The 13,506-nt window shown below is 43.6% G+C and overlaps 1 protein-coding gene and 1 long non-coding RNA gene across 2 annotated transcripts; both read left to right on the plus strand.

Moving 5' to 3' along the window:
- Positions 1-2,239: 2,239 nt before the first annotated feature.
- On the plus strand, positions 2,240-3,625 carry LOC145659188 (polymeric immunoglobulin receptor-like). Its single transcript, XM_081720333.1, has 3 exons — positions 2,240-2,546; positions 2,656-2,964; positions 3,498-3,625. The coding sequence occupies exons 1-3, from the start codon at positions 2,240-2,242 to the stop codon at positions 3,623-3,625; spliced, it is 744 nt and encodes a 247-aa protein (XP_081576459.1).
- Positions 3,626-11,140: 7,515 nt separating this feature from the next.
- On the plus strand, positions 11,141-11,723 carry LOC145659276 (uncharacterized). The gene is made up of 3 exons (XR_014125319.1): positions 11,141-11,205; positions 11,368-11,449; positions 11,632-11,723. It is a non-coding gene; the product is annotated as an uncharacterized LOC145659276 (long non-coding RNA).
- Positions 11,724-13,506: the final 1,783 nt, after the last annotated feature.

Here is a 13,506-nt window from a genome sequence, read left to right on the forward strand (position 1 = left end):
GACCTTTACTCTCTCCCTGGTTTTTCCTCCATCAAGGTTAGACCTAAAAGAGGGGCTTTGTCATCTCTCTCTCAGATACTTTCTTCACTCAGCACCATGTGGACAGTTAACAGCAAACAGCTGAGAATCATATTTCTCCATTTAATTGATCCAAGAGATGGTGGAATCTAGACTAACGTCTTGTTACCACCCCGTCTAGGCTATGGCACCGTACCAAGGAAAAAGAATGATAAACGGCTAAAGGAATGGAACATGCAACTGTTAAAGAGTAACAGAAAGAAACATAAGCACAAATGGTAGACTCTTTTTAGTGTATTGTTGTATAATACAGAAGTTACAAATAAACACACTGGTGCAATTTCTTCTGAAGTGACCCAGGCCAAAACAATAAATAAGACACACACCAGCGAAAGAAAATTGAGGTCCAAGCAGGGAAAAGAAGGTCATACACACAAATGATACAATTACAAACAAGCCAAAACCGACTGCTGAACTAGCTGCCACTGCCGCCACCCCCGCTGCCGCCGCTGCCTCACTGCCTCCAACAGCCCCACTGCCTCCCTCCTCTTCTGCCTTCGGGAGGGGCCTTTATATAGGAGTGGCCAGGAGTGGCCAGCAGGCAGGTAGACCTGGGGAGGAACAGAGCAGAGTCAAGTTCAGAAAAGGTGAGGAAACCTGGCACCGGATCTGGATTCTGAGATACACCTAGAGAAAGGAAACACATACACACACGCTTACAGACAGAAATCTGATCAACATTACCACAGCAACAGGTTCACCAAATTTCTTCAAGCAAGCTTGCAAATGCGGTCAGTTCCCTCTTGTTAAACTGCGGATGGAACTCATATTCCCAGCATACCTTGACGACATCACATTTTATCAACAAGAAACCAGGGGTGGAAATTCCCTCCTAATTGTAGACAAACTGAGTGAGGATGACCAACTGAGATAATCACCAAAAATCATCAACATGTGAGACTTTTACATCTGGGCATAGTTTATAGTCGGGCATATCTGGGCAAAAGTATATAGGTTACATTTAGCTGATGCTTTTATCCAAAGCAACTGAGTACAACTTGAGCAATTGAGGGCCTTGCTCCGATGCCCAACAGTGGAGCTTGATCCAGCAACCTTCTGATTATAACTCAAGTAACTCAAGTAACAGCTGCCACTGCTTGAATTAAACAGTAAAGTTTAATCAAGATCCTAGTACTTTCTTGAAAGTATTTGGGCTTGGTGTACATACCATTTTGTTTGGATAATCTTAAGTAATATTTGTACAGACTGGAAGTTCTTTTTCCTCTTTGCATACAATCTCTCTATGTCTTGCTTTTTACTAGCAAACATAGGTATCATCATGTCACTTCAATAGGCACAGACACATTGACCTTATTGTTCAGTTAGTAAACCTGCCATTACCCTTTGTTCTAACATCACGTGAGAACAAGCCAGCTGAGCTCATTAACATACAGTCACATTGCTGTTTAAATTCTGCACCATTTTATTGCTGGCACAATAGCATGTCCGCCTCCTTCTCGCTCTCGCGAGCGTGTACCGACCTGCATGAAAGCATTCGCTCTCCTCTCCTTTTACACACTCACACACATAAACACATGCTCGCTATATTTTAGCTTGTTTTTCTGTAAATATCCAGATTGTTTATGCTATTGTTTGTGATTTAGAGTAGTTGCATTAATAAATTTATCATTTATTCTCACCAAGTTGTCTGTCTTGATATCATTCAGATTGTGCTTGTTGCCAATATCCTCAAACAAATGACTGTAATTTAAATCTTTCAGGGATCAAATCATTAATGTTACTTTCTTTGTTAAAAATGAAAGATTGTGATTTCAATATTTGAGATGATTTAATGGGACTGATTAGTGTGTCAAACCACTACAGTGGGCCTGTCCCTCTTGCTGGGTGCCCAGCGACAGCATGACTTTAAACTTAGCAAACAGGAACTGTTTGGATTGCTTCAACCACAGTGGCAACAAGACTAAAGAGATGTGAGGAGGCTTCTCAAATAAGCTTCTCACTTTATTCAACATGAATTGGCATTTCATTTTCGTTTTCATCATTTGATGTAAGTTATTTTCTATGCAATACTACAATATATACATTGTTAGTTTATTTTTTATTTTTTTTCATATGTAGCATTTTTTAATTCCTTAGCAGAAACAAGAATTCTTGTGTTCCAGTAACAGTGGTGCTGGGTTGTATATGCAGGCACTGAGAAATGGAATTGGTCACAGAGGCAGTTAACTCTTCAGAGTGGAGCATCTGTCAACATCTGAAATATAAACAACATAAGAAATACTGGTGCTGTGAGCGTGTAACAGCATTCAATTACTGCACGATTATGGCATATGCCAACAATACAAACAAGAAAGTGACAGTAACTGATAACCCAGCTCAGACTCTCTTTACTGTCACTGTGAGGGATCTACAGGAGAGAAACACTGGAGCATATTGGTGTGCAGTGGAGATTTCAGGAATATTTCAACCAGATGTCAAAACACAGCTATATATCACTGTGAAATCAGGTATTACAAATTCTTTATGAATATTGAATATTCAGTTTAGTGACATTTCTCATATTGCATATATTTCATCCATACATATTCATACAAAAGTGCCTTTCTTTGTTTCCAGCTCCTGCTGTGTCTGTGACCAAGAGCAGAGTGAGTGGAGAGGAGGGGAGCAGCGTCAGTGTCCAGTGTCTCTACAGCGCTGCATATAAGAAAGAGGCGAAGAAGTGGTGCAGATCTATAGACTGGACCTGCTACACAGTGGGGAGGACCAACACATCCCAGAATTCAGCAGTGCAGATCAGTGATGATGGGAAAGGCACCTTCACGGTGTTGATGACTGGACTGAAGAAGACTGATGCTGGCTGGTACTGGTGCTCCACTGGAGGTCTAGAAGTTCCTGTTCACTTTGACGTCACTGATGCACTTGCAGGTATATTGTTTTGTAGCTAATCAATTAAATGGTGTAAAAATTATTAATGTTGTTTAACCTTTAAAAGATGACAACAGTGATTAAAGAAAGAAAAAAAACTATGCATAGGGTGCCTTATTAGATTTGGTTATGTCACGTTGCAGCCCCGCCCCTCCTCAAACGTCTTGGTGTGTACGTGTGTGTGTTCGTCCATGTCGCCGCGCCCTTTTGTGTCGTCCACCTGTTCTGTATTATGTGTAATCCTCGTGTGTGTGTATATATGTCTCTTGTGTTGTAGTACGTGTTGTTGGTGTTTGAACGGTGTTTAGTGAGGTGTGCAGTGTTAGATGTGTCGTCTGTGTTAAATAAAAATGTGTGTTTGAACGTGCCCCTACTCCACATACTGTTAGCCTCGAATCATCACAGAAACACCAACCAAAGAAGGATGCCTGGGAAGGGCAAGAAGAAGGGGAAGAAGGGGAAAAGACGCACTTCCCCAAATAGTGCCTGCAATCCCTCCGTGCTTTTGGGTACCCTCCTGACTCCTGCTGCAGAAGAGCGTGGTCTGGGGGCAGAGGTGGAGGAGTCACACGGGATTACGTCTGACCATAATGACTGGTATAACTGGTATATTTCCAGTCCTCGGAGTCGGACACCGCGGACTTTTCCTGTACCAGGGTGAGGCCATCACTCATCCTGTCTTCGCTCCATGGGATCACAACAGAGCAGGGACCTGCTGGGTACTACGGAGACCTACCTATTTATGAGGACAGGTACTTGGAGGTGGAATCCGCAGAGTCCTACATGGACCTTACAGAGGGATATGTGGAGTATGGCGAGCGAGGGGAGTGCCGTAACGTCACCCTAGAGTCAGACTTGGGGTCGGATCATGAGAAGGACCCGAAGGACTCGCTGGTTGAGTTAGCTAGACAGGCAAGCTTGTTAAGGTTTAATTCCCGAAGTTTGGGCCCTGCTGTCGGCTTGTATGTCGACACGTAGCCCCCAGGAGAGAGAGTTTCGCCTGGTTTGGGCTCCTACGCGACAGCAAGGATTGTATTTTTCACTGGAAAACTTAAATCAGATTGTGAGCTAAGAAAAGGGGGAGAGAGACAAGTACTCATGCATGTGAGCACACAGCTTGACAACATGGAAAAAAGACACCCAACATGCAGCAGGAGTGGCTAAAGCCATACAGAAAACAACGCATCTGGTAATGGGACATCCAATCACGGTACTAACCACACACAGTGTAATAGCATACGTGAACTCACAAGCCTTCACCTTGACAGCACTAAGGCAACAGAGGATCAGCAAAATTTTGGAAGCACCACACATCACGTACACACATGAAGGAATCAACATGGCAGACATGATGGGAGGAGGAGAGCCTCATCAGTGCGAACAGGAAGTCAAAAAGCAGGAGAAGGTGAGACCAGACCTAGAAGGAGAACCAATTCCAGGAGCAGGGAACATGTTCACTGATGGGTGTGGATTTAGAGGACCAGATGGGGATATAAAAGCAGGGTATGCAGTGGTGGCAGAAACACAGGGAGAAGTAGATGAATTTTGGACGGTGAAAGCAGAAAGGCTGAAAGGTTAGCAATCAGCACAGCGAGCTGAGGTAATGGCAGTAGTGGAGGCCTTGAAGTTAGCAAAGGGCAAGGAAGTGAATATTTATACTGACTCTGCTTACACGGTAGGGGCAGCACATGTGGAGCTAAGACAATGGATGAGAGCAGGGTTTAGGACAGCGGGAAACAAACCAATTAAACATGAGGCAGAAATGAGGGAGCTGGCAAAGGCCTTGCAGGGACCAGAAAGAGTAGCTATCATAGAGTGCAGGGGACATGTAGAGTATGTCAACAGTACAATCCCAAACCTACAATTAAGGTGGCACCCGGTAAGTATCCGTTGTCATTAACACCAGGGGAAGAGATAGTAATTGACTACACAGACATGGTGGACTCAGCACAGGGATACACGTACGAATTGATGTGCGTAGACAACTACACAGGGTGGCCGGAAGCGTGGCCAACAAAACGGGAAGACAGTGCTTCAGTGGTAAAGTTCCTGGTGAACCAGTACATTCCTCACCATGGGTTTCAGAGAAAGGTGAGATCAGATAATGGCACTCATTTTACAGCACGCAATTTGCAGGAGTTAGAGAAAATGCTGGGTCTGAAACATTCATTTGGGGCAGTGTATCATCCTCAGTCTCAAGGTAAGGTGGAAAGGATGAATCTAAATGCGAAAAACAAAGTGGCCAAAATCTGTGCACAGACAAAATTAAATTGGGTTGATGCCTTACCTTTGGCATTAATGCAAATTAGATGTTCAGTAAATGCAACAACTGGTTTTACCCCTTTTGAATTGCAGACAGGTTGAGGATTTCCAGGACCCCAGGGACCCTTAACAATAAATGAGAAAAGAAAAACATCTCACACACACATCATACTTTAATGAATTGCAAAGTATCGTTTCAGCTTTCTCCACGCAGGAGGGGGACCGGACGGGGAGCAGACAAACCCAGACGATACCCGTTACGGACTGGGGGCTGCTGAGAGTCATCAAGAGAAAATGGAGTGAGCCGAGGTGGACAGGTCCATTCCAGGTGACAGAAAGAACCATCCACGCCGTACGCCTGAAGGGTAAAGGGGAAACGTGGTTTCATCTGAGCCAGTGCGCCGCCGCAGAGTCACCGCAGAGGAGTCTGCAAGAGACAGCGAGGGACCTTGCTGAAACATCACCTAACTCACCTGACCCGGAAGGGGCAGAATAATCCCCGGGAGCAAAAGGGTCAAGGTAGTCCACCCTTAGACCCCGACGTAAGAAGAACAGAACACCAGTGATGACTTCTGGACAATTGTGTTGTTTGATTATTTGTTGGTGTATTGTGTTGTGTGTTTCCATTTACAGTTTGGTCATGCTTGGGTTAAATAATAGCATGGCAGTAGGAAAGGATTAAAACATTAACAACAAGACGTTGAAGAAGAATGGGGGTAGAGATTGGTGGATGTGTAGCATGTGCAGCCGCAAGACCCAGACTTATAACCACCCCGGCACCCCTATTCCCACAAAAAGACCCCAAGGGTTATGCGTGCATGATTGGCCTGACTAAGGAAAGAAACCCTAAGAATTGTGACACTTTGAGCGTTATTTTCCCCCCCATCAGTAACAGAACCAGGACAGGACTATTTTCACCCGAAAAGGGGGAGGGGAACTACACGTGCTTCGTTAGAAGTTCAAGCACACCTCAAGTACGCTTGGGGCACATCCCGGCGGAATGGTGTAACGGCACGGTCACTGGGAACGAGTCTGTGGGTTCATGGGCACGAGCAGGATTGTATGATTATTGTGGAAGGATGACTTTGGTTGTTAACATGCCAGAGAACTCGGAGGGGACATGCGCCATGGTCAGGTTAGCAGCTCCTTTATTACTGATAGGCAAAAAACTACACAGGGACCCGGTAACTGATGCAGCAAGACAGTAGCGAGAGGCATACCATTTTGATTTAACAAGGAATACCCCCACATACATAGATGCAATAGGAATACCTCACGGAGTTCCGGACAGATATAAGTTAGCAGACCAGATAGCAGGGGGATTTGAGAATATTCCGATACTTTCTGCATTATTCCCCATTACTCCAAATAAAAATGTGGATCGGATTAACTATGTACATTATAATGTCCTCAGGCTAGCCAACCTGACTAGGGATGCAGTGGAAGGACTTAGAGATCAGCTGGGACCAACCTCACTGATGGCGGTGCAAAATCGTATGGCATTAGACATGTTGTTGGCGGAAAAGGGGGGTGTCTGCGCTATGCTTGAGGATGTGTGTTGTACATTCATTGCTAATAATACCGCTCCGGATGGGTCAGTTAGTAGAGCATTGGATGGTTTGAAGACCCTATCAGAGGAAATGCATGAGAATTCAGGCATAAACAACCAGTTGGAATCCTGAATGGAGAGCCGGTTCGGTCAGTGGAAAGACTTAATTGTGTCATTGATGGTTTCATTAGCCACATTCACAGGAATTGCTGTGACATGCGGGTGCTGCTGTATTTCATGTATTAGGGCGTTAATGGTTAGACTAATCTCACCTATGATAGAAAGGAAAGATGTGCATGAGGGTACCACGATGATGCCACTGATACAGGGGGAAAGGGACGTAGAGACAGGAGATGCCAGAATAAAGGAGTGTGATTGGTGATCTCTTTGTAGAGATCAAAAGGGGGAATTGTGGAGTTTCAGAAATTAAATGAATGCTAAGCTTACACTAGTAGAGAATAATGTGCAGAATGGAATAGGACTAATGCTTGAATAAATAAAATAATTACTGTATGTCCAGACATAACAGGAAATGCCCTAGACGTGCATATGTGTGATTATGCAAGAAGACATGTGTACGAGACGGTCAAACAGAGGTGACGGCTGAGATGGAAAAACACAAAAGCAGAAGTGGCACAAGGCGAGAGAAATATGTCTGTCTGTTGCAAAGTTATGCTTTAGATCTCACTCGCACTGTGTTGTGAAGTGACATCTCAAGAGCTCTGCATTAATAAAAGGCCACAGGGTAACGCACTGTTTCCTGTCTCTTCTTTCCTGCATCAACGGACATGACACTAACTAATGATATAACAGAATCTGGCCCTTAGCTATTTTATTAGCTTTTTATCAGGGCACGCTTAGTAAAATGTCACATCTCTACATCAACTTTTTAAAAAAATTAACAGGCAATCAAATTATTTTGGCTATACTAAAACCTGTCCTGGAGCAATGCCTAGCTAGCTGGATAGCTAACACTAACATGCAAGACTGGGTTTGTTTTGCAGAAGTAGCAGATGCTAAATAGCTGCCTTGTAAAAGAGGTTTGCATTGGGGACTGTTTGTATTTGATGCATGCACTTTAGGTATTATTGCATAACGCTATTTGTGATGTATTTTTGTTTTTCAATCAGTCACATTCCGAGCCAAACTTCTCTTAGGTATCTTGTATCAGTGGAGAACTACTTTTGAAGGCATTGTTACTAGCTAACTGTTAGCTAGCAAGGTAACAAGGTAACTCTTTTTAAACAACAAAAAGAAAAAACACTTTACTGTGATTAACAACTATGAATTTACTAAGTTGTGATTGTTTCATAGAAGGTCTGATTAGCTAGCCTAGCTAAAGCTATGTTTGATACGTTTTGATACGTCTAACGACACTGGCATTTTTGGACAAGAGTAGCTTTATAGTTGCTTAGCTAATGTCACATAATTAAAAGTAGAATCAGAGGGAAATGTTGAATATTGTGTCATTGCACCAGCCATGAGGCATTAAAGTGTCTGGACAAGAACATAGCTAGCTAGCTAACTGGCTTAGATCACTACTGCAGCTCTCACACCTCGGTTTATTACATCATAATAGGTAATGTGGAATTTTTAAGGACCATTGTTGCGTCTGATAACCCGTTCAGAAAAGGTGTTCTTCAGCTGAATGAACAGATACTGAAACGAACACTAAAGAGATCATCCAACATTCAAGATATTTCAGTAGACACACTAGTGGAAGAGCTGCTGAGGTTCCTGAGCCATGAATGTCTGGCCTCCAGCATCTACTCTGGACAGGTATGTCACCGCCTTGCACCAGGACGCAGAGATCCATGAGCATGACTGAGATGTAATTATAACTATATACACCTCATTAGTCTGATGCTAATGAGCACACATGCACACCTGCCGTCCAGTTCTTTAACATCCATATCCGTCACCTTGATTTATCTTAGTAAGTTGCTGCTGAAGCTCTGTCTCTCTTTCTCTCTTTCCCCATGCCTCCTTCCCTTCCTGTAGGAGTGTGGATACACCACTGGCGTTGTTGCCTGATGCACCTCCTTTGGAAGAGGACACGGTCCACTGTCAGAACTGGCAGGAGACAGTGGAGCCGCACACACTCGCCTCTCTCGGCTCCCGGGAGATCGAACGGCAGGCTGTCATATATGGTAAAACAGCAAATGTGGTGCACAGCAACTGACTATAAAAGACAACTCCCAGTACACAGTTAACATGTAAAATGAAAACAATTATTTACTGATCTAACTTAAACTAAATAGCTACTAAATCTTTTGAACATACAGTATTCTATTTATTATGCACATATGATAATTCTATCCTGACTCATGAAAATGTGGAATTCTGAATTGTGTAACGTTTGTAAGAAATTGTAGTGACTTTGCTATATCCTCTTCCTCAGAGCTGTTCACAACGGAAGCATCTCACTTGCGGACTCTCAGGGTTCTCGATCAGGTGTTCTTCCAGAAGATGAGGAACCTTTTGACCGTCGAAGAACTTTCCTGTATCTTCCCCAACCTGCCCCAGGTCTACAGTCTTCATGGTCAGTCTCTCTGTGTGCGAGCGTGTGTGTGTGCGTGTAAATCTGCTCCATTTGTCTTAGTGTGTTTTCAAACCTAAATTTCTGAAGCCTACTTGGTGTCTAAATCATAATCAAGATTAAAGAAGTGTAAAACCCACCCAAACTGAGAATTTAATGACAGAACAATATCAGCTATCGGCACCATGCCATGACTGTGAGCAGGTATGGACTGGAGGCTGTACATGTTGTTTCTGCGGTGGCCTTCATGACACAAGTAGAGTTCTGTTGCCCACTGACACAACTTTCTAACAAACCACATATACACTGGCTCGCTTAAACAGATTCTGTTTTGTGGTGTTGCATTTGTGTTTCAGCGAATCTGTGTGAGTCCATGAAGAGGCTGAGGGACTCTTCTATAGTTCAAGGCATCGGAGACATCATGGTGTCTAGAGTGAGAGCTGGCTAGTGTTACTCCCTTTCTAGTTCACATCATCTTTTGGTGCTGTCTAAAATGAAGGGGTTGTTCTGTGCAGTGTGGGATATACTTGTTGCTTTACTTGATATGTCAGTAGCTCATGTGTTTGTGTGTGTGCGTGATAGTTTGAAGACGCTGCAGGAGAGGAGTTCCAGGAGCAGGTGTCTCACCTGTGCAGTCAGCAGAGTCAGGCACTGGAGCTCATTAAAAATAAATGCAAAGACCCGCGTTTCGCGCACCTTATACAGGTAACACTTTTTAGAGGTATAAAGCCTTTGGACAAACCTACAAACACTAGAGCTTCTGCCATATTTGTTAGTGGGCTGGGTTGTGAATTGGTTGACCCATACTTTGAATTGGAGACTATCCAGTCTTTTATATTTGACTTTTATTGCAGCACATAACTTCTAGTGATGCTGTTTTAGGTATAAATTGGTGTTGCAGTCAACAGAATCCACATTTGGACTTAGATGTCCTTGGCTCATTCGTGTGTGTGTGTGTGTGTGTGTGTTAGGAATGTGAAGCCAGCCCTCACTGCCGCCGACTACAATTAAAGGACCTTCTAGTGTCTGAGATGCAGAGACTCACCAAATACCCCTTGCTGCTGGATAACATCATCAGACACACAGAAGGCATGTATAGAAACACTCACACAAAATGTATTGAACCATGAAAACACTTCAGTATACACACACATACCAGTTTACCAAGGAGGCAAGCACACACACCCTTTCTCCTGGATTAACACTAGTATGTGCCCCCACAACAGCTGGTTCTCCAGACCTGCAGACATTGGTGAGGGCACAGGCGTGCTGCCGTGGGATACTACGAGCTGTCAATGAGGTCGTCAGGGAGACGGAGCACCGGCGACTGCTCAGCCGTTATCAGCGCAGGCTAGACTTGTCCCCTCTGGAGAGGCAGGCCAGTCCTGTCGCTGCTCAGTTCAAGGTACGGCCTTACTATGTATCCACCATCTGCCTTCCAAACAGCTTCTCTGGTCTTGGAGCACCTGATCCAGAGTATGAATTATTAACTATATTCTTTTTCTATGTAGAATCTGGACCTGACCACTAAGAAAATGATCCACGAAGGACCGTTGACTTGGAAAGTTAGTAAAGATAAAGCTATAGGTAAGAGATCATCACAGCTGAACAAATCACATTTTTGTTTTTCCTCTTGCAAATGATTACTTGACAGGTCCATTCTCACTCTGTGTGTGTGTGTGTGTGTGTGTGTGTGTGTGTGTTTCAGACATTCATGCTCTGCTTCTCTCAGACCTGTTGGTGCTACTCCAAAGGGGTTCAGGTGACCGTTTGATCTTGCGATGTCCTGCGCGCTCACTGGGTGGGGTTTGGGGTAGGAACACGGACCTCAAAACCCCCTTTTGCCCCGTTGTTCGCTTGGATTCATCTCTTGTCAGATCTGTGGCTACAGGTATATTTGTAGTTATTCTTACAGCTGTGAATAGACAGAATAGATGAATGGGTCTGGAATAACTATGTCTTTATTTTATTTTTAAAAAATTAAGAAGCCAGTTACAAATTGCATTTGGGTTAGTTTGAATACATTGTTTGACAGCCTGCTTTTCTCTATCAGATAACAAGGCCTTGTATGTGATCAGTACATCAGAGAGACAGATATACGAGCTGGTGGCTGGGACTTCCTCTGAGAAAAACATGTGAGTTTGTTTTTTTGTCTCTCTCTGACCCACCATCTTCTCATCAAGGTCAACCAGTCAGCACTGCTGTGTCTGTTTTGTGATAACATTTATGGTGTCAGGCCATTTATGTTCAGATGATTTTAACAACATTGTGCTGTTGTAGAAATTGGGACCTGATGGCTTTAGCGATGTTTCCACAGATGGAAGAACCTGTTAGAAAAGACCATCTCCTCGGCCTCTGGAGGCATTGAAGCCACCGAGCAAGGATCAACAGCTCCGTAAGTACTCAGGATTTTTAAAGTTTTCTAATGCTGCTGTAATGCTGTTAAGAGAAGGCAGAATTTCAAAGATGCACTTACAATGATTGGACTCCTGACATCTCCTCTAGGTCTGCGGTTCTACGGTTGCATGGTAATCATGTCGGTCGTCTAGGTAAGCCCATGTTTGTTTTTGTTTGTATACAATGTCATAGGATTTGCTCTCTTTGGTACTTATGGCTGATGCCTTTGGTCCCTAGATGGCTCCCTAACAGAAGAGTCTGGTTCTATAGAGAGAGATTCACAGAGTGATGATGAAAATGTTCTCACACCTACTATCCCAACTGACCAATCAGAAGCCTACATGCATACTGGTGGGCAGGGTTATGTGGGAGGACAAGCTAAAGTGGCTGATGCTGCTTTTCAAGATGGTAAGAATTTGTTACACTCCGTTACACAGTCATTGTTGCACTATGATAGTTAAACAGTATATTTCTGGTGGTGGTGGTGTTTTTATAAATAGAATTTTAGCAGGCTCAGATATTTACCAACTTTTTTGCACCCTTTGTGTTCTGCCAGTCAGGACACTAAGACTGTTGATCCTTGGATCCTTGGATCCTTTAGAGGCTGCCAGTCAGAAGCAGAAAGTGACATCATTGTCCTCACAGCAAGAAGGGCAGGAGATGCCTTGCCAGTCACCAAAAGGCCGTTCACACCTGGAGATGCTGAGGCATGAAACGAGGCCCTGCCAATCACGAGCAAGCATACGGCAGCGCATGATAAAAAATGTGGATGGAATCTTTCAAAGAATGGAGGGACTGATGAAAAACCTGCATCAGCTTAGGGTAAAGTGGATATATTACTCACTCTCTCTCAAACACACACACACACACACACACACACACACACACACACACACACACACACACTATCATTGCAGCTAGCTAGCACTTTCATGTTATGTTTTAAAAGAATGGCTTTGTGCACTTGTGAGATCCTGGTTAACTCCTTGTTTTCATTTTCATAGGAGATTGAAGCAGACCAGTGTAGACTGCTCACAATGGTGAGAAAAAAGTCACCTGTCAGTCAGTTCAGATGACACCATCCATGGGTCTTCCTCCATTATCAGGGCACCATCTATTTATCTTGGGTCGAGCGATGGTAAGTGTGTCAAAGAAGCAATTTATAAATACTGGGGCTAAACCTGTTTAATGCTGTAGCACAATTCTTTTTGATTGTACCAAACAAAAAGAACTAATCTGGAATCACTGGGATAATTTGGGGTTGAGTTTAAATGGAGCACACAGTTGAATATTAAAACATCACCGCAGATCTTGGGTCTTGCTATTGCCAGACTGAAAACTGGCCTTCAAACCTGTAGCAATTCCTAATTTCAACTTTAAGAATTTTATGTATGTATTTGAATAATGTTTAGTATTGATTTTGGAGTTGATGTAATTATGTTGCTTATGGTGTACTACCCCTGCAGACTGTGACAATTGTATGGTCATCTTTCCAACCTGTTTAGGTAACGAAGAAGGGCCAACAGAACCAGCTCAGCCCGAGATCCATTCTACAGGATTCTGATTTATTACACGAGACATTGTAAAGAGTTTTACTTACACATTTGAAACATGAACACACACAATAAGGGTGTGGCATTCCTGCCATTTCATACATCTGGTGTAGCTCTTTACTAGAATCCCAGCATGCCTTTCTCCTGGGAGAAACCTGCAAATATTGTATTGTCTGCAACTGAGAAGAAAGAGACAGGACAGACGAACCTTCAGCACATGCACCGAGTTGGAATAAAAAGCA

The sequence above is a fragment of the Electrophorus electricus genome, chromosome 9 (assembly GCF_041902795.1).
Source record: "Electrophorus electricus isolate QZ-2024a chromosome 9, ASM4190279v1, whole genome shotgun sequence".
Classification (NCBI taxonomy): Eukaryota; Metazoa; Chordata; class Actinopteri; order Gymnotiformes; family Gymnotidae; genus Electrophorus; species Electrophorus electricus.

What these genes read in the sequence shown, in the direction of transcription:
- LOC145659188 (XM_081720333.1), top strand. Translation starts at nt 2,240, where the DNA reads ATGGAATTGGTCACAGAGGCAGTTAACTCTTCAGAGTGGAGCATCTGT. An exon ending in ATATATCACTGTGAAATCAG is followed by an intron (nt 2,547 to 2,655) that starts GTATTACAAATT and finishes CTTTGTTTCCAG; the next exon opens with CTCCTGCTGTGTCTGTGACC. An exon ending in CGTCACTGATGCACTTGCAG is followed by an intron (nt 2,965 to 3,497) that starts GTATATTGTTTT and finishes CTCCTGCTGCAG; the next exon opens with AAGAGCGTGGTCTGGGGGCA.